Raw genomic sequence first — 20,541 nt, 5'->3', positions numbered from 1 at the left:
ACGTCTTTGATTACTTTAACAATACATTTGTCACGGTACTCTTATACACACATACGTATATACTGTATAAGGCAAAAAAGAGGTGAATAAAGGAGAATCTTGTTGTCTCTGCTTATATGGGAATGTGGATATATCAGATGATTTTGAGGAGTGCCTATGGTTAGAATGTTCCACATTCTAGCGTACGTGTGTCAGTATGAGACTGGTGCTGGTCTGGTCTTGGTCTTGGACTCGGTCTGAACACCTCAGAGTCTCGTCTCATCCTGGTCTTGGTACACTCTGGTCTCGGTCTTGACTCTGCCTTTATCTGCCTTGATCTTGGTCTTAAAGGAGAACTTCGGTCGATTTAAACATGCAGCTTCATTGCTCAAGCTACCCTTGACTTGCGAGTACGAAAGACGCGAACAAATTTGGTCCAGCCATTACAGAGCTCCGTGAACGGAGATGTAGCATTGAACGCTAACTGCATGGGGTCAGAACTTCACGCTGTGTTTTAAGCATCTTAACATGCTCCACATCTCACACCAGAAGTTATGCAACATCAGCAGACACCTTAGCACACAGCACTGTAGCGTGTATGACTCAAAATGAGTAAAAAAGTAGTTAAAACAGTGTGTTTGTGCAAGGAGCTACTTACCTGTTTGTTGACATCCGCGTCTTCCGGTAGCTAGACCCAACTAGCGTATCCACCGAGTGTGCACTTAACAGGCTTAACAGGCTATTGTAAGGCTCATGGCTCATGACAGGTTGTAACATGGACAGGTACATTATGAACATACACACGAAAATGCTGGAATACGTTTCCGTCTCCGCCAGTGAGGGAGTAAGTGCACGCTCGACGGATTGACTAGTTTGGTCTAGCTACCGGAACACACGGATGTCAACAAACAGGTAAGTAGCTGCTTGCACAAACACACTATTTTAACTACTTTTTTATTCAGTTTGAGTCATACACGCTACAGTGCTGTGTGCTAAGGTGTCTGCTGATGTTGCATAACTTCTGGTGTGAGATGTGGAGCATGTTAAGATGCTTAAAACACAGTGTGAAGTTCTGACCCCATGCAGTTAGCGTTCAATGCTACATCTCCGTTCACGGAGCTCTGTAATGGCTGGACCAAATTTGTTCGCGTCTTCGGTACTCGCAAGTCAAGGGTAGCTTGAGCAATGAAGCTGCATGTTTAAATCGACCGAAGTTCTCCTTTAACTTGGTCTCAGTTTAGGTGGTCTTGACCACAACACATAATTTTAGTGGTTGTGATGTTTGATTATTCTGCTTTGATTGAAAAAAGATCATATTACGGTTTTATTAGATCTTAGATAAGATCAAATTTTCAATGGCTTGTAGCTGTCGTAGTTTTATTTCAAAAGCTCAGTTTTTCTCTCGTATCTTGTGACTGTTATTGATGCAACTACAAATGCAGGAGATACATGTATTTTACTCTCTTCTCTCACCTTAATTAAATCTAATATTTAAATGTGAACTGTAGAGCTTCGGGACAAACCAATGTAATAATCACCAACTGGCTAGTTTTCACTCGTTGTTCATCACCGGTACACTGGTACTGGAGCTGTCTGAGAGCATAAATCAGTGGATATTTTTCTCGTCTTTTTTTGTCTATGCAGTGCCCTTTCTTTCCATCCTTTCATTTCTGTAGGTACAGTTCAGTACACTGTGGGACTGTACTGAGTCATGTTTTTTTACTTACTAAAAACTTTGGATAGACAGATGGTGCGGTGGGCGGTGGGAGGATACTGTCTTGAATAATAGCCCCTCGATAGGAGCCCAAGTCAGCCTCTCTGAAAGTGTCTTTATGCTGCAGCCCAGCAGTTTCCCCTCGGCCTCAGTAATGTCCCACACACAGCTCCTTGATGCCCTTTTAAGTCAATGACAGAAGCAGCAGCAGCCAGTGGCCTGACAGCCTGACTGAGCGCTTGCAGGAGAGCCCTCCATCCGTCACGGGTGCCTGCTGTGTGTGTGCGTGCGTATGTGTGTGTGTGTGCCCGTGCATTCGTCCGTGTGTGTGTGTGTGTGCGCGTGTGCTTGTGTGCGTGCGCTGAGTGTAAGACTTGCTGGATGTTATTTTAAATGTGTTTTAACAGTGATGTAACGTCAAGGCGCCTCTGACATAATTAGACGTTTTATTTTCATTTGTTTCCAGCCCTCATCATTCCCCATCAGGCGGCTGCTGTCACACTGTCACCTAGCTGTCACCTGGAGAGGCGTGTGGTGGCGGCGGCGGCGGCGGCGGTGGCAGCGGCGGCGGCGTTGTGCGTGCATGTCTTTGTGTGAATTTGGCAGGAAGAAACACAGACTTGAAGAGAGTGAGTGAAGTGATTGAGATCGAAGCAGGAAAGTGCGAAAACAAGACAGCCTGAAAGATCAAGGGTGACCAAGTATGAACATGTGAAAATAGGGAAATTAAGATTGAACCTGAAACAACCTCATTTTAGTGAGCTACAAGACCTGACTTGATTAGCGACACCCCCCCCAAAAAAAAAGAAAATCTAACACAATTTGCTCTAGCGTGACCCCCCGACTCTCCTTCGCCGGGTTGTAATTGGTGCAGGGTTGGACGGTTAGCTAGAGCTACACAATCATTGCAATCACATTCCAGCAGCCAACCTGACACACTGAAATATTATCTGCATGCGTGTGATCTGTTTAAAGGTTATAAATCTGCTCCTTCACGGCACTAAGATGCAATACTAATAAAATAAGTAGGAGATTTTAAAGTTGAGCTAATCTTTCCAGGGAACAGAGCAGTCAGTAATGGAGGGGATGTGAGTTACAGTGTGTGTGTGTGTGTGTGTGTATGTGTGTGCGCGGGTGTGTGGGTTATGTACGGGCTTGCAGGACGATGACTAACTGGGGAGTTTGTACTGCAGTTGAGTCTAATGATACACATATCCAGCTCATTTGTTGGAACTGTAAAATTCCGAGTGAAGAAAAACTCAAAGCGGTATCCCTCTACCAAGAACTTCATCAGAGTTGCAAGTTTGGAGTGAGTTAGTCCTGGTCAAGTGTGTGTAAGTGGCTCATAATCCCTGAAAATCACATTTCTAATCCTTCAGTGGAGCAGTCAGTGTCGTGATCTCACGCTGGAACACCACGAGACAGATTGATCTTAGGCTGACCTCCGATACAATGTACCAGTAAGTTAGGAAACGGTAATCACAGAAATGTGCATATTCAAAAAGTGATGTACATACAAAAGAAATACGTTTGCCCAGCAGACCTGTCAAGCCTTGGACGTTTATTGAGGTGGTGAAAACTAGACTGTAGCAAGAGAACCCCGAGCCCCATGAAACAAAAAAAACAAAAATGTCCGAAATTAATCTAACAGTGTGTTTGTCTGCTCTGTTACCGTGTATGTAGCTATCAAGTGCATCAAGTGAAAGACTCTTACAGGGTCGTAAACTTTGACAAAGGAGCGGTTGAGAGACGAACAGGCAACAGTTGTCATTGTAGCCAACAAACTGATGGTTGCTGGCTAAAGTTAGAGAAGCCTGCTTTTATCTTCCTCTGTCTGAGATCCAAGCATTATAAGTGGTTTTTTTTTGTTTTTATAATTGACTGAAAATTTCTCGTGGTTAATTTGCCTCCATTGTCGTTTTAAACTGGATACGTTCCATGTGAAAGTGGGAAGCTTGACAGGCTTAGCAACAATAAGGAGACGGGGCTTTGCAAGTAGTCAGTTAAGCTGTAAACACTTGATAAAAGCAAACTCAACAACGTATATGTTGTGTATTTGCACCCTTAACTACATCGTAGTCAGAGGGGGAAAAATATAAGTCTCTAATGGAAATTGTCAAATTTTATCATCCTGTGGATTGAGCTGCTTGCTGTGACATGCGCGAGCCCCCCCTCCTCAAAAAAGAGAAAAAAAAAACTTAACACCTCTGCTCTCCTTCTCCTGCCTCTAACGGGATTCATTGTTCCTCCCTGATTTGTGTGTTTTTTATGTTAATCACTCCCTCCTCATACACCAGTCGTGTCTGAGGCAGCGGGAGGAGGGCGGGGGTTGGGGGGGATTCAGTGGTCGTCAGCCGCCAGGGTCATTTGTAACGGCTGATGAATGAGCGACTCAAATAAATAAATAAGTGCACCGCGTCTGACCCACCCAGCTTTTCCCAGGCTCCTGGGCGTTGTGGGGAGCGAGGAGGGAGGGGAGGGGGGCTCGAGGAGGGTTGAGCACAGCGACAGGGCCACAATTGATTTCCTCATTGCTTCAGTTTGTCGCTTAATCTGGCGATATGCTGATAAATCTTCGCACTTTGTCAATTAATTTCCCTGAAAAATGAGACCCAAAATGGCGAGCACATCAATACAGCAGCGGATTCCGTGTCAAAAATTAAGCGGTAAAATTAATTGCCCTCCCATTCGCTCCTGCTAAAACATAACTAATGAGGGAGGCAATTATAGCTGCATGCAGACGCCTCCGGGGTTATTTAAAACACACACACATACACACGCACACACATGCACACACACACACACGCACACATACATATATATATATAAATTCACACACACATGCAAAGAGAGGTTGTATATTTTGACTTCAAAGTTCTTTTATTGTCTCGCAATAAGGAATATTTAATTCAAGTGAGGGGTGGAGGGCTGAGGTGTATCATGGGAACAAAAGAGAAGCGATGAGCTGATATTCAAATTGCCAAAAAAAAGTTTAAGGGCTCTCACTGCACATTAGCAGGAAAATGTAGTTTTTAGGGCATTTTCTTATCTGGAAGCAGACTTTCGGGTGCACTGGGTCACGCAGTCGTTTTTTGGCTTGAGGATTGATGTGACCCTAACCCCCAGATCAGGTAAGAGCTGGTAACCATGGTTTTAGGGTTAATATTACGTCAGGATAAAGTTTAAGGTCAGGGTTAAGCGTTATCCGTGTACCGATAAAAGGCAGAGGTCAATGTGAATCAGGAATGACTGAAGTCAATGCAGGGCTGTGTTGTGGGTTGGGGGGGGGGGGGGCTTCCGTGCTGCTTCAGATCCTCCAGTGTTGACAGCATGTCACTCGTCTGCTGCCCCACCTCGCCGTCCCCACCCAGGTCCTCCAAGGGCTCACCGCCGCAGAACAGCAGATGAAAAGCACACATGTAATTTATCGCCAACGTTTCCTCCTCAAGAATAATTGTGGCGACCGCGGCTGGGCGCAGGGATCGATGGCTATGGATTTTTCTGTGGTGGGGTCTTGTAGCGTTGGGCGTAATGAGAGATGGAAGGAGAGGGAGGGAGGAGAGGAGGGGAGGCCGGGAGGAGGGACCGGCGCTGTTTTTCTGATAGAAAAGGTCTGACCAGATCCTCAGTTACTATTCTAGAGTTTAGAGACACAGGAGTGAAGAAGAGTTTTTGTTGCTTCGTTTTGCGTCAAAAACTCTGAAATCTAGTTCTCTCAACACATGGGGTCCTACATGAACACAGAATTATCTGGCAGAGTCTGAACGGTCTCGGATAATTCGCATGACATATTTCTGTAGGTGTGTTCATGCCTTCGCTTTTCTCACTGATTTGTAAGTTGGCAGGGCTCAAGTGCTTATGCGCACCAAGCAAGATACGGCCATATTTGAATCAAGATGTGATAACAGTCTTTTTCAAACTTTAACTTGATTATTGAAAAATATTGAGAAAGTTTGATGGAGTTTAAGATATCAATAGCTTTGTTTACATGGACCCTAATATTCCACTGATAATGGGAAACAATAGCCCAGTTTAGTATAAGAATGCATCGTGTAACCACCTCAACCAGAAGTGACTGGAAAAAGTTTTTATTTTTTATTTTTTTGTCAGATTGAGACGGGTGGTGTAAACCTTTAAACATCAATATATAATAATACCATTTTGCACCTGTCAGCCTCTGGGATGTCTTCTTTCTCCCTTTGTACAACGCAGTTTGCAGCCAAAACTATTACATTTTCAAATTCAGCTATACTGTTTTGCCAGAAGCATCAGACATCAGGTGTTTAGAACAGTTACTTGTTAAGGGTGATTTCACGCGGCCACAGGATGGAGCAGAACGGACATTTATTTCTATGAGAACATTGTTCCTTTAAAGGCCATTCGCAGTGGGATTACAAAGTGAACCTGTATGAATTGGCTAACGAATGCACCTTTTTTAAGGCTGTTTTTCTCCCCTCTAAGTGGCACTGCATTAAAACTCTTCTCACAGTCGAGTGGCTTTAAATGGGTGTAATAGAAGAAACTTGAGGCTGCTTTGTCTCTGCGGACTCGGTGAAAGCTGCTATCTGTGCAGAAGAGGAGCAGAGCACCACTGAGGCCCAGCTGGAAGAGTCACCCAAATGTGTTAGCAGTGTGTGGCAAGAGCTGGAGTTCAACATCAGCATTTAGATGAATATTTAAGTGTTGCGGCTTGTGTCTGTATGTTAGAGTGTGTGGTACCTGCGGTGTGTCAATGTATGTGCCGGCACACAACATGCGCACGTGTGGAAATGTGTTACTAGCACGCCACATGCCGTTTGATTTGCGTTTCAATATGTTTGAATATCTTTGCACGTGTGTGTGTGTGTGCGTGTGCGCATTCGGATGCACATCTGTGTCCATCCTTTAAACGTGTTTGTATGTGCACATGCATGTGATTCCCTGAGTGAGTCTTATCGCAAATGTGTGCGCAGGAGTGTGTGACTGCCTGTGTGCACTGGCAGAGAGAAAGAGAGAGAGAGGGAGACCATCATGCTGTTAATGACAGAGCCAGATGCAGGGGAGAGAGGAGGAGTGTAAAAAAGCTCTCCACGCTCCCCATCTGGAAGGCATCGCCCCCAAATGAAGTTGTACAAAACCATCCCATTGATAATAAAGCTAATTTTTATGGCTCTGACAAGTATGTAATTATGTTCAGCGGTGCTTTTCAGATTTTATCACAGTCAATAAACCACACTGGCAATTTCCCGTCCCCCATTTGACATATTTACACGGATCCATCTGATTGGAGGAATTAGTTAGCTGTGAGAGCTCTGATGGATATACACTAGTGATCTGTGACTTCTGCTTGGCTCATCTGTTAGCCAACAAGACCCGCTGCTCATCTGTTCCGTCTGTCTTTTCCTTTTTCTCGCTTTTTGCCTTCCTCCTCCTTCACACATTTCTCCAAATCCATTAATACATTTCCTTTTTTTTCTTTGTCTCTACTCGAGCTCTCACATCCTTGCTCAATGGCGCCTCGGCAGTAGTTCTGAGTGAAGACTGGGATAACTCAAAGGATTCATGTATTTTCCTAAATCCACTACAGTCGCTCTTTGCCGGCTCACAATATGTGAGGTTGTGATACCATTTGATTGCATTTGTTTTGTTATGCCAGTGCAACTTTACAATTAAAAAGTGTCAGTGATGGATTAATTATACTGAGGCACAGAGAGTGAAAACAGCTGAAATAAGACAAATGTCATGAGTTGTGTTTCACTTTACTTGCTCATGAAGGATTCCAGCAGTCGCAGTAGCTTATTTCATTATTGATGATATTGTTTTCATTTGCAGTGTCATAATACGCTTGATCAACATGTAGGTTGCACGTCATACATGTGAAAAATATAAACATGTTGTCTTTTAATTTAATTTAATGAGCTCAATCGGAATGAACAACCCTGTCAAGGTTTTTATGTCTTTTTACAGTTTCAGCATCAGGAAATATCCTGTTTTGGCATTGGCTTTCAAGAACTCTAGATAATTATTACTGACAGGCTCATTTCCAAAAGGACATTGGAATCATTAAAGTCCAATAAAACACATTTTTTCTTTGTTAAAACATATTCTTGTGGCTGTGGCTATTGCTTCTATCAGTTATCATTATGGATTTCCAAACTTAGGCCCACTTCAGGACCCAATCACGACAGAGAACTCATCAAAGTGGCAGTCCTGTCTGCTCGTGGACACAGAGAGCAGGTTCCTCCCGTTTGCTGCCATGTCTGGCGATTGCTGTGCACTCATGTGGTGACGTAGTGAGCGGGGCGGAGATTGCTAAGTCACAAACAGACAGAAAGTTAGCTCAAATGATGGCAACACTCACAGCTGCTTTAAGTGAACATGGATGAAGAGTATTTTTACCTCACAACAAGTTAAACAGCAGGAACCCTGTTATAATGTATTCATTTTTTACATTTTTTATTTGCTTGAAAAATTTGGCAGGCCATATTGAACCTCATGGCTGCCTTACCTTGGCTCGTGGACCCCCCCCCCCCAGGATAGACAATTACACAGGTTTAAATAAGCCAATTTTTTATTTGGAGAAAATGGAGAAAAGAATCGGGGGTTGCGCACAACTACATCAAGTATGGGAGGCACCTGATCAAGGTCAAAGTCTGTTAACTGTGGTGGATGTTAACAATGGACATTTTGGGTGATTTCACAGTTGTCCTTGGGGTTAATTCAGTGTCAGTGTTCAACTGCTTTTCCTCTTCTCTTAATCTGTCTCCACAGGAGAGAAGTCGTATCTGTGTGACCTGTGTGGTTTTGCCGGTGGCACGAGACACGCCCTCACCAAACACAGGCGCCAACACACAGGTAAGCCGCGACACGCGCATCCTGAACTCACACCGTAGAGTAATCTAAGCGCACACCCGGACCGTCGCATTCGTGGACCTTCATAATCTCGAATGGTGATTGACACTTCAAGATCTGAGACGCCGCAATGTTTTTTTCCACATAGTTTTAGCAACTGTTTGCTGTCTCTCACACACTCACACACACACACTCACACACACACACACACACACATACACACACACAGAGGCACATCAGTGTGACATGCTGCTGTCAGTGATAGGCATGTGTACCAGTATGGCTGACTGAATCTGAGATTTTTAATTTCAGTTATCATTTCACCATGTCATTCTGTCGCTTAGGGAAATTGCATTTTTCAGATAGGCTGTCAATAACGAGTGCTTTTTTGGAAATTGGGGTAGTGAAACAAATACTGTTCTTAACCGTTGTCTGGCAGGCGCCCAAGGATCAAGAATCCTGTTATAAATATTCATTTAGGTTTTCATAATTCATTTTGTTTGCTCCTCAGTTTTTTTTCTGCCATTTCCCCTCGAAACCTCCATTTTCCATCCTCCTCTCCTGTGTTGACACATGTCAATTCCACAGATTTAGCTGCATATTCAAATCTGTTGTCACACAGCTGCACATGAAGAGTCCACGCTGTCTGGCAGAGTTTTCTTGTCAGAGTTTGACTTGGACATATTTTTAAAGGCCACTGCTAACGCTAACATTCCCGTTGTGTAAGTTTTCTAAAGACAACATCGTGCCTCTTTTTAAAATCTTAAAGTATTCCCTAAATTTAGAAGGACTAAGTGTCTACTGGTATTCTTATCAGTGTGGAAATGTCCCTGAACATTGCAAGAGTCAATCAACTGCCATGTCAGGGTTAGCAGCTCTGTGAAGCAGGGTGAAATTTTATTGCAGGTTTTCAACGCTGACATCCCTGAAGTTGTGGAGTGAAATACTCCCTCACTACTTCAGTCTGCCATTTGAAATAAAGAATAATTATAAGTACAAACGTCTGCCAGCTACGAACAATGTTCCAACTTGCTGTTACACATTCAGGCATCAGTCCTGCCATTTTAGTTTTAAGTTAAATTGATACGTTGACCCTGTGGAGCGTGGATTTACAATTTAGAATCAAGTCTCTTTTTCTGTAAGATTAATGGCAATGCGTCAAATATGGTAATTATCCATCTTCTAATGATAGAAATCTCCCATCTGGTTTTCCATTAAAATCTAACTCATTATATTTCATAGAAATGCATTTATAAGTAATAAACATATCCTGCTGACAGACAGATGAACTGTCTCTGGTGAGATCACAATTTTAACACAGCATATTTTCCTTATACTGTTGACAGTACACCGTAATGATACCATATCGGCTTGGCAGGCTCACTCTGTGCTCTGAAACAAATACCCGAGTGGCTAATAGAAGCGATGTAGCCAGCCATACATGGAAGGCAAAATTGAGGAACAGCTAATATTTTGCTTCTTTGAATTCACTGATTGTTTAACAAAAGTTTACGCTTTTATCAAGACCTCAGAGGGAAAGCCCTGTCTTAGAAAAATGTTTCCAACCAACTAGACATATCAGGTGTGTTTTAATAGGTAGCTTGTAGGTAGTATGTGTAAACTATATGATCAACTTGTATCAGAATCAGAATCAGAATTTCCTGTAAACGGGGAAAATGTATTCATCACAGCAGCCAAAGGACAGTAACATTGTAATAAGCAATAATAATAGTAAAAAATAAAGAATATAATAAAAAGGTAAGAAATAGAATGGAAATAGAAAAAATATAGAATAGAATAGAAAAACTATTCTCCAGTTAATGCAAAACAACAAGAAATGGGTTATCTGTTGAGTTTTCTATGACATAGTACACATGTGAGGTCTACTGGGAGCAGTGCTGGTTGTACAGTCTGACAGCAGCAGGAAGGAAGGACCTGCGATACTTCTCCTTCACACACTTGGGGTGTATCAGTCTGTTGCTGAACGAGCTGCCCAGTGCTGTGATAGTGACCTGCAGGGGGCGGGACTCCTGCACCAGCAGCGATGACAGCTTGTCCATCATCCTGCTCTCTCACACCACCTGCACTGGGTCAAGAGGGCATCCCAGGATGGAGCTGGCCTTCTTTATAAGTTTATCCAGTCTCTTCCTTCCTGCTGCCGAGATGCTGCTGCTCCAGCAGACTACTCCATAGCTAATGCCTGAGCTTCCTCAGCAGATGGAGTCTGCTCTGACCTTACTTGTATGTCGCTGCAGTGTGGTCAGTCCAGTCCAGCTTATTGTTCAGGTGAACTCCCAGGTACTTGTAAGATGTCACCATCTCAATGTCCGTACCCAGGACGTTCACCTGTGTAGGGTTGTCTGTGCCTGTGGAAATCCACCACCAGCTTTTGATTAATTTGAAATTTCAGCTCTTCAAGTCATTTCAATACTTCAATAGATACAAACGTTTGTAACTCTAGTGTTATGAGCAAGCACACTTTACATCTTTGTCAGATAATGTAGCTTTTCTAGTTAAACAGTAGATTTCAACTATTAATAGCCCTGTTTTGTCAGAAAAGTATCTTTTTGCCAACTTTGTTTTTGTCATTAATTGGTCTCCAAATGAATCCCACACAGCATTATGAACAATGAAAGGTCCAGTGTGTAGGATTTAGGGGATCTATTGGCAGAAATGGAATGAGATATTAATAGATATGTTTTTTATTAGTGTAAAATCATCTGAAACAAAGAATTGTTGTTTTCGTAACGATAGAATGAGCCTTCTATAGCTAACGAGGAAGCCTGTCCTCTTTCATGGAGTCCGCCATATTGTGTCTGTGCGTGTTTATCAATGAAAACACTGATGTCATCTCGATCTCATGTTTAGTTGTCTGTCACTTATCTTTTCACTCAACAGGAGAGAGACCCTTCAAATGTAAGCTGTGCAACTTCGCCTCCACCACGCAGTCCCACCTATCGCGGCACAAACGTGTTCACACCGGGGAGAAACCATACCGCTGCCCCTGGTGCGACTACAGGTACCGGCTCATTGACCAGCCCACGGTTGGTGGCGCTGATGGCTGCCACCATGGCACTGATGATCAGGGGGTTGATAGGTGGGGGTAGGATGGGGCATGTGGGGGGTATATAAGTGAGTGAGTGTGATGGTGAGAAAGCAGGTGGCATTGTAGGGTAGTTTGGAGGGATGGGGGGGCGACGTTAATGCTACAAGCTTTGTGTGTGTGTGTGTGTGTGCGCGCGTGTGTGCGTGCGTGTGTGTCGAGCGTGCATGTGTGTGTGTTTGGAGGGTGGGTGGGAGAGGTGGAGGGCAGACAGGTCTAATCTCCACAGCATGGCTCCATCTCATCACTCTGCCATCATCAACAGGCCCAGCTAGATCTCTCCCCCAACACACATACACACACGCACACTGTCTCTCACACACATACACACAATGTCACTGTCACTGGCAGGTCCCTGTCATTAAAACACCATCATACCACATCAGTAATTACACAGGAAATTGTCGGTGAAATTGAAAAAGTTTTGGCTGGCGTTGCACATCTCCATCTCTCTCTCCCTCCCTCTCTCTCTACATCCCTCCCTCTCTCTCTCTCTCTCTCTCTCTCTCTCTCTCTCTCTCTCTCTCTCTCTCTCTCTCTCTCTCTCTCTCTCTCTCTCGTCCTGTGCTTCCTCGTCAGGTTGTGGCAGAAGAGTGTGAAAGGGAATGATCTCAAACCCATCATTGGTTTTAGATGTACTCTTCATTCGTTTTTTCCCCTCTGTGACAAAGTCATTTCGGCAGCTCGCTACACCTGCTCCGCTGCAGTGAAGCGCTCCACTCATTTCAAGTCTTTTGTAAGCAGTCCAACTTCGAAAAAAATGAAAAGCGGAGGTGTAATGATTGTCGTCAGGCTATTATTTAGCAATTATCAGTTGATTATCTCACCTTGGACCGAAAGTTATCACAAAGTATCTCTTGACTGTAGCAATTAAGGCTGGGTAAGTGTAGGAGTTTTTTAAACTGACACTGTTTGATTTAAGATGATTTTTTATGTCTAAATGATTTCATGTGACATTTCACTGCAAGAGAGGGCTGCATCCCGTCCGTTATATGCTAGTCTTAGTTGAACAACAGTGTTTGTGTGCGAATATATGATTGATACTTTCATTAACACAAAAGCATGGCTTCAGGGGGGACAGTGACAGTCGGCCCACCACTTTGGTTCAGCCTGAATTAGCCCACTAACTATTAGATTAGGCTAAGATTTTATACAGATATTTTTTTGGTTCCTAGAGGATGAGTACCACTGACGATGGTGGTCCACTTGCTTTTCTTTTAGTGGCAACAAGAATTAACAGTTGTGTTGTTAGTTAGTAATGTGACTCAGTAACTGTTGGTGGTGGTCATGGCCATGAAATTCTGTGTAGACATTCATGGTGCCTAGAGGATGAATTCGAATGGCTTGGGCAGTCCTCTCGCTTTTCATCTAGCACCACCAGCACATCCGAGTTTTCACTAATCCACCAAAATATCTTAACTAGATATTCATGGTTTACAGTGGATAAATCCGGCTGACTGAAATGTTATGGACTTTGGTCAGCAAGCGTCATAATCAGGTCATTTTTTTCCCGGGGTTCTTTGGTTTTTGACCATAAACACACAGTACTAAGATGGTGAACACTCTACCTGCCTAATATTGTCATATTAGCATTGTTATTGTGATTTATTTGAGTATGCTGACGTTATAAATACATCATCACAGAGCCGCTAGCTTGTCTGTAGACTCTTACTCTTGTTAGATTGGAACTGCTGATATTTATATGTAAAATTTGCAAACCTCAAGAATTTGTTTTTGTGGCCAGAATGCCATTCTGGCAGACACTTGAGCTCAAGAGCAAAGAAAGAAACTCGAACACTGATGCATGAAGAGGACACCATCTTGCATGCTTGTACTTGTTAAGCTGAAGTCTTGTTGCGATATGTATCATTATCATGATACATTACCTACAATAACAATGGTATCATGATACAGCAATTCTGTGACGCTTGACACATTGCAAGACAATCAGCCATGATGCATCGAAATGTCTGTTACTGAAGAAAACAAAGTAGAATTGGAAAGTAGAAGAATTATGTATTAAATATTTTTGACGAGTGAAATTGCCTAGAATCTTAGCTTAGATCCAATTTAACACACACACAGTGACTGCAACTTGTAACTGTCATCGTTCTTATGTGAAATACCCATTAACTGGCAAAAGACTGAACAGTTCAGTTAAAACATTCTGTTAAAATATTTAAAGGAGAGATGCAACTATTGATGCTCATTAAATCTGTGCAAATTTAGTCTGTGTAAATTGAGTTTAAATTGGTAAAAAAAAAAAATGATGAGGACATCTTTTTTGAGCGTCTGCTTGTTTAAATAAAAACATCAGTATTTGGCAGAAGTGGCGAAATGATATCTTGCTTTCATTTACGATATATTGCTGCATTAATATACAGTCCCGTCCCTATTAAGCACTGGTACTGTATATAAAGAATAAGATAATCATATAAGTTGGCTCTTTGTTTTTTTTGTTTTTTTAACTTGAGGGCAAATTTTGGTCCCATATCAAACCACTACACTAGAATAACCCTAATATCTGAAAGATACTGTATGTGGAACGATCCAAATGTTCTCGATCCCATTGTTCCTGCACTGGTACTTAATGATCATAACAGATAGCAGCAAATGAAACGGTAAATTAGAAGCCCAATTAACATTTTGGTCGCCCCAGGGGTTCTGAGAGGTCCAGAGGGCGTGTGTGGGCAAGCTGGGAGGAGGAGGGAGGTTAGGGAAACGCCCCGCTGGCTTACTAATATGAGGACGAGGAATTGAATGTGGGGGCCTCAGACAGCCGCGAGGGGCCCTCGCCTCCGCACTGCTTTTACACTCTGAATACATGTTTAAAACCCCGATGTCTCTGGTGGCCTGACCACGATAAGGAGCTACCAGATGAGTTAGCACGTTTGACCTTTCAATGTAAGGCGCGCTCATGAAATATATATGATGCGGTTGTAGAGACATATTTAGGTCTGAGGCAAATGGAGCACTTTGTGTGTGATTGACAGCTCTTGCTCATAAAAAATAGTTATATCTGTTCGCCGGTATACATCTGATTTTCACTATTAACATATCCATATTAAATGTTATGGAAGGCATCTATGGTTTCCTCTTGATACGATGAGATCTCCATCAAGACTGCTCCTCAAATGCATGTAAATGAGCTGGGAGTGAATGATCTATCAAATGCCACTCATCTCCTATTCAGACAGAGATAGATAATAGAGGGGGATAATTATAGTTAGGGAATAGTGGTAAAAATATTCTAATGATATTGCACTGGGAGTCCTTGGCTGTCAATTAATGATGTCTACTTGACTATTCTGCAGCTATTTATGCAGGCCGCAAAAACTTCTTTATTTCAGTGTTTAAGGAATCACTTCTATTGTTCACAATGAGGAATTTTTCCTCTTCTCTTTTCTCATTAAAGTCACAGTGGCATCTTAAATGGTCTAATTGATATGTAGCCTCTGACTCCTGCCACGTTACCATCCTTCCGGGGCTATTATTGTTTATTGAATGCTGCGGCATTCATGTTTCAATCTACCTGTTAGAATACCGTCTCAGTTCGAGGCGACGGTGTCTTTGAGGATGACATGCTTACTGTCAGTGCCAGGAAGGTTTGCGACCTTGTAAAGTGAAGGGAGAGATGGGGGAGGAGGGGGGAGACATTAATGATGATACCCGGGCCCACTTGGCAGAATAAGATCCAAATAGCACCAATGATCCCCCTCCCCAACCCTTAACACACACAAAGAAACACATTTAAATCTCCTCTAACGAAGCGCCTCTCAATTACACCTCTCCCATTACCATACACTCGTTTGGGAGGAGGAATATGGAAATGGCAAAAATAAAGGGAAGAGGGAGGGAGAGGGAGACGGAAAGAGGAAGAGTAGGGGTGATGCAGCCGTTGAGCATCAGTATGGCTGATTCCCATGGTGAGTGCACGGATGGGGGAGGAAGTTGAAACAGTGTTGGACTAATTAATACAGTGTATAGTAGGAGGGCTGGTGTGGGCTTTCACTAACTGTGACACCTGCTGACTCCTAAACGCACGTTGTGTTGTTTTAATATGACAATTATGCCATTACCATATCTGAGAGATAGCATGGCCCCCCTAGGAATCCACCCGCGCTCTCTTTAGAACCTTTTAGCTCTGCTTCAAATTTTATATATTTATGCTCCCTCTTTCGAATAAGAAATCAGCTCAATTTTAGCATTAAATGCATTTTTTAGCAGCCGGACTTACGGTAATTCATGAGCATGTGACAGTTTAAATTCTTCGGCATGTCTTTTTTTCATTATGCAAAAGAGCAGTCAACAGATGTGACCGTGATTTCTCTGTGAACCTGCTGTTTTATCGCTAGTGATGGCTGATAAACTAATCACAACAGTGTGTTTGCCAATTTGCTGGATAAATGATTGAGGATATGTGTAAATGTCAAGGGTTGCGTACATATCTGTGGGCCGTCAGTCAATGTAAATCAGACTCATTTAGATACTTAGGTAATAGTTTTGATAAAGCCAATGTCTATTATGCATTGAAACACATTATGAACATAGTTATAAAGCGCTGTAATGCACCTATAGCGCTGTGTAGTCTTAGTTATAAGAACTCACGATATTCATAATGTTTTATAGCAGTAATCATAACTCATGTTACATTAAAATTATACCCATAATGCATGATAGTGTGCCTATACTAGTAAACAATCATAAATATTCAAAATTCTCTCTAAAATATATTGTAAGGTTTAAATGTCAGTACTTCATAATTGCTGGTCAGTCATTGTTTCTGCATGGATCATAGTGTATTAAAATGATCATAATTGAAATGCAATTTTAATCAATTTATAACACATGAGAATCACTATAATAATGCATTAAAAGGTGATTATAAGTCAACGTAAGTGACCATTGGCTGCCTAAAGTAAAGCAATGTTACCGTCTTACAGGCACTAATACTCACATTATACTCACGTTCATTTTGCTTGATTGACATTGGTGTGACAATGTGTTATGACTACTGTTATAAAGAATTGTTATTATTAAATATTATTATTATTATAAAGAATATTCAGTTCAGCTTATAACTACGGTAATACGGCACTATAGGTACAGTAAAATATATTATAGGGATGTTCATAATGCGTTATAATGCGTTACAGACATGACCTTCATAGAAAGTCTTACTGATACGGTACATTCTTGACACATTCTGAACACTTGACAATGATATAAGCCTACAAGACTGTCATATCAGGCCTTTGTAAGATGAGCCAAATTGGGGGCCAACCCAACGCATCAGTATTTGATGTGTTGGGAATGAGACTCAAAAATCACAGTCGTAGTGAGAGGACCATTAAGGTTAATCAGCAGCAACACCTTTTAAAAATGTTGTGGGTTTTGTATTGCTTGCCAGTTGTGAATCAAAGTAAATGGTAAATGGACTGCATTCATATAGCGCAGAGGCTTTTAAGCAAGGCGCCACATCATCAGGAGCAATGACCATTCGTAGGCAGGCCAGGGAGGAAACCAAAGGCCTTCCGATTAGTGATCAACCGCTCCACCCCCTGAGCCACAGGAGTGGTTTTGTGGCATCTTTGTCCTTATTTTTGTGGAGGTTTAAAGCTGGCCCTCTTTTACTTGTCTGTTCATCACCTCTGGCAATCAGTGCTCAGGCTAACTACCAGGTTCTTCTTCTTTGCTCAACTTTAAACAAACCAAAAAGCACAGACAAAGACACAAATGTGAAGCTTTTGTGAAGTGATCTGGTAAAACAGACATTTGTTCATTGCTGTGCTTTACTGCATTCAAAGAGCGCTTTGTTGAGTGTGGCATCCCAACCTACTGTAGTGTTTGGTCTTGTGAAGAGCCCTCATTGCTCACCAGAGGCTGGTGCTTATGTATTTCATACAGCATGAACAGAACCTAGAGAGGGCCCGCTCTGTTTTTTTTTTTTTTTTGTTGTTTTTTTTTTTTAGGCCCCAGTAGAGCCGGGTTGGACTGTGGCCCCATGATGGAGAGAGGTGTCTCTGCAAAAGTGAAAACAAATTCTCTCCTTGGCTGGTGTGAGCTATGGCACTGTGAGGCTTTATTGTCCCGGCCAAGGTGATAAGGGAGAGTAATTGCGTATTATACTGTCCGAGAATGTCAGGTCCAAACTGAGCACGAGTGCCCCATCCATCAACACATGATGGTGTGTGTTTATGTGTGTGTATGAGCTGTGTTCTACACTGCACATGCTTGCTTGCATGATGCATTATGTGTGCTCTCTTGTGCACATGTGTGCGTACACAGGGGATGTTTAAGGATTCAGGCCTGTATATTTTCACCTGTGTCGTCAGATCAGAGATTAAAATTTGTATTTTGGTGCAAACCAAGGTTTGTTCACGTCTATATGTATGTACAATATGTATGTATGTGCATGTTTGTCTTGCCCATTGTGTTTGTGTGTGTCCACAGGCAGGTTTAGATAGAGCCTGGGAGCAGGTCAGGCAGCATCATTAATCAGCAGAGGGTTGTGTGTGACTCTGAGCTGACATCATTACATCCTACACCCTGCAGTAGCTCACTGCTGGGCCTGCCCTATCTGACCAGCCTACAAGACCCACAAACTCTCACACACACACACATGCACACGACGTGCACTTCTATTCCTATACATTTCATCTAACTGCAAAAGATACATAATGCATAACAGGTGTGTTCAAACATATCTCTAATGTACTCAGTAGGCCTCCACCTGCAGTCCCACAGCAAGCGTCACCCACTGCTCCCAGCACCATTACACACTAATGCTGAACAGCTATAGGGATAGAGAATATCTGAGAGATGTGTAAGAGCATGACAGAATATCAAAGAATTTGCAGGATGTAAATAATGTTTGTGTAACAAGTTGTGTTTCGCTGTTTGTGAAAGCGGTCTTTAGTCGATGCCGGTTGTGGGCCTGTTTTACTGAGGCGTATTTAAGCAGTGAATGCTTTGAGAGTCTGTCCAAACACGGCTGCTCCCTCAGCTCCAAAGCCCAGCATGACTTTTTTTTAGTGCTTATGTGCGTGTTTGTGTGAGTGTGTGAGTGCGCGTCAGCATTGCAACAAAATGAAATGTTAGTACAGCAAACCTTTCTTGGTTATGTTGCCAAGCGTTTATCTTGTGTTTTCTCCCTCATGACTCCCATCTTTAATGTTTTTTCTTTTTTTTTGATATATATATTTATTTATTTATTTCAAAAAGGAATCAGGCCTTTTTATCTTTGTTTGTCCCCCTCAGATCCAACTGTGCTGAGAACATCCGGAAGCACATACTCCATACGGGCAAACATGAGGGTGTGAAGATGTACAACTGTCCCAAATGTAGCTACGCCACCAATTCTCCCATGGAGTTCCGCAACCACCTGAAGGAACACCACCCTGATATTGAGAATCCAGACCTCGCCTACCTACATGCAGGTAAACCGTTCTTCCATTTATGCCTGGGGAGGCTCTGTTTTTTTCTGATAGACCAATATCAGAGACAATTTATGGCATTTTTCCAGTTGTCATAATCTGTGTTTTTGTGTCCAGAATCGGATAAAATAAAGTAATTTAACCATGGCTCTGATACGGCAGCCTCTCTCTGTCTGTAGTCACCACCGATAGTCTCCGTCAGTACATAACAATGTCATTGGTTACATGCCGTAAGTAATAGCAAATGAACACTGAATAATCTGAATCTGCAAATGAGTGAATGAGATCTGAATGAAAAAAGGCTGTCAGGGGTAAGACTTAAACATGTATTATCGTGTCTATTCACTTCATAACAGTGTCCTGAAGCTGTCCTGAGCATTTCTATGTTAAAAGAGCTTCGGAGCTTTCACAGTTGCCCATGTCAACCATGCTTTTTTTAAGGTTGGCTACTGAGAATTGGCTAGAAGTTAAAGGGACTCTCAAAACTTAACTCAGGAAGATGAGTTTACTAGTTTTGGCACTCCTCAGGTTGTAAAAACAGCTGCGTAAGGTCCTCTGGATCTCTGCATCAAGAGAGACCGACGATGAAAAAAAAGAAAGTGAGTTGTATCATGTGACTTGTTGGATCCAGAGTTTCTGGAGCTTTACCGGTACTAGAGACTAAAAGTAAGGATGTCCAATTGTGCATCTCTTGCTAAACCATTCTGACATTCTTTTTTTTAATATGTTTCTTTGAATCCCCCAACTTTATGGAGCTGCCATGTTAAATCTCTCTCAATAGATGAAGTTAGAGGGACGAGTTAGTCAATTGAAGGTGGTAGGGTTCAAATACTTGCAACAGATGAAAAATAATGGACATAAATGTTTCCATTTTATGTCCATTATTTTTCATCTATTGCGAGTATTTGAACCCTACCACCTTCAATTGACTAACTCGTCCCTCTAATTTCCTACATTCTAAGATGTAATGTGCACACAGGCTTCTACACACATTCAGTGTATACCCACAGACAAATCAACATTTGAAATCATTCTGTTGAATTAAATCACCTGGCTGCCCTTTCAACCCTGCCCAGGCTCCTTTTATTCCACAGAGGTCAGATTGTCCAGAATCCTTGAGTGTGTTTCTGTCGCTGGATCGAGTCATGCTTTTCAATGCTGATGGAGGGCACCCAGCCACAAAGAGGCAGCACTCAGATTGCTGCCCTATCCATCCCTGCCAATCACTCAGGCCATAGAGACAGATGAAATCTTGTTCTCCCTCCATTGGTTTCTTTGTATCCCGGTGTTCTCCCTTTGTCCTTGAAGGCCACCAAATCCAATCGGCAGAGTGCTTGTCCTTGAGAGGAGCAGAGAGGACAGGCTTTATCCTGTTATGCCTTTGACCTTAAATAAAAGCAGTAGAGTTGGAGGGGAGCTCCATGGGAGAAAGGCCAGGCAGGGACATCATTGGAAAATGGCTGCATTTTGGTGGCACT

At 42.5% G+C, this 20,541-nt stretch overlaps 1 protein-coding gene across 1 annotated transcript in view; it reads left to right on the top strand.

Annotated features, from left to right (window-relative positions):
* The window catches only part of znf407 (zinc finger protein 407), a 161,063-nt gene that overhangs the window by 95,590 nt on the left and 44,932 nt on the right, over positions 1 to 20,541 (top strand). The window contains exons 7-9 of the mRNA XM_030394872.1: positions 8,444 to 8,527; positions 11,423 to 11,543; positions 18,888 to 19,066. Of these exons, the coding sequence (XP_030250732.1) occupies positions 8,444 to 8,527; positions 11,423 to 11,543; positions 18,888 to 19,066 (384 nt within the window). The remainder of the gene's footprint in view (positions 1 to 8,443; positions 8,528 to 11,422; positions 11,544 to 18,887; positions 19,067 to 20,541) is intronic.

Source organism: Sparus aurata, chromosome 17, assembly GCF_900880675.1.
Source record: "Sparus aurata chromosome 17, fSpaAur1.1, whole genome shotgun sequence".
Classification (NCBI taxonomy): domain Eukaryota; kingdom Metazoa; phylum Chordata; class Actinopteri; order Spariformes; family Sparidae; genus Sparus; species Sparus aurata.
Note: the sequence above shows the minus strand (reverse complement) of the source record. Positions and strands in the feature narration are given on the sequence as shown.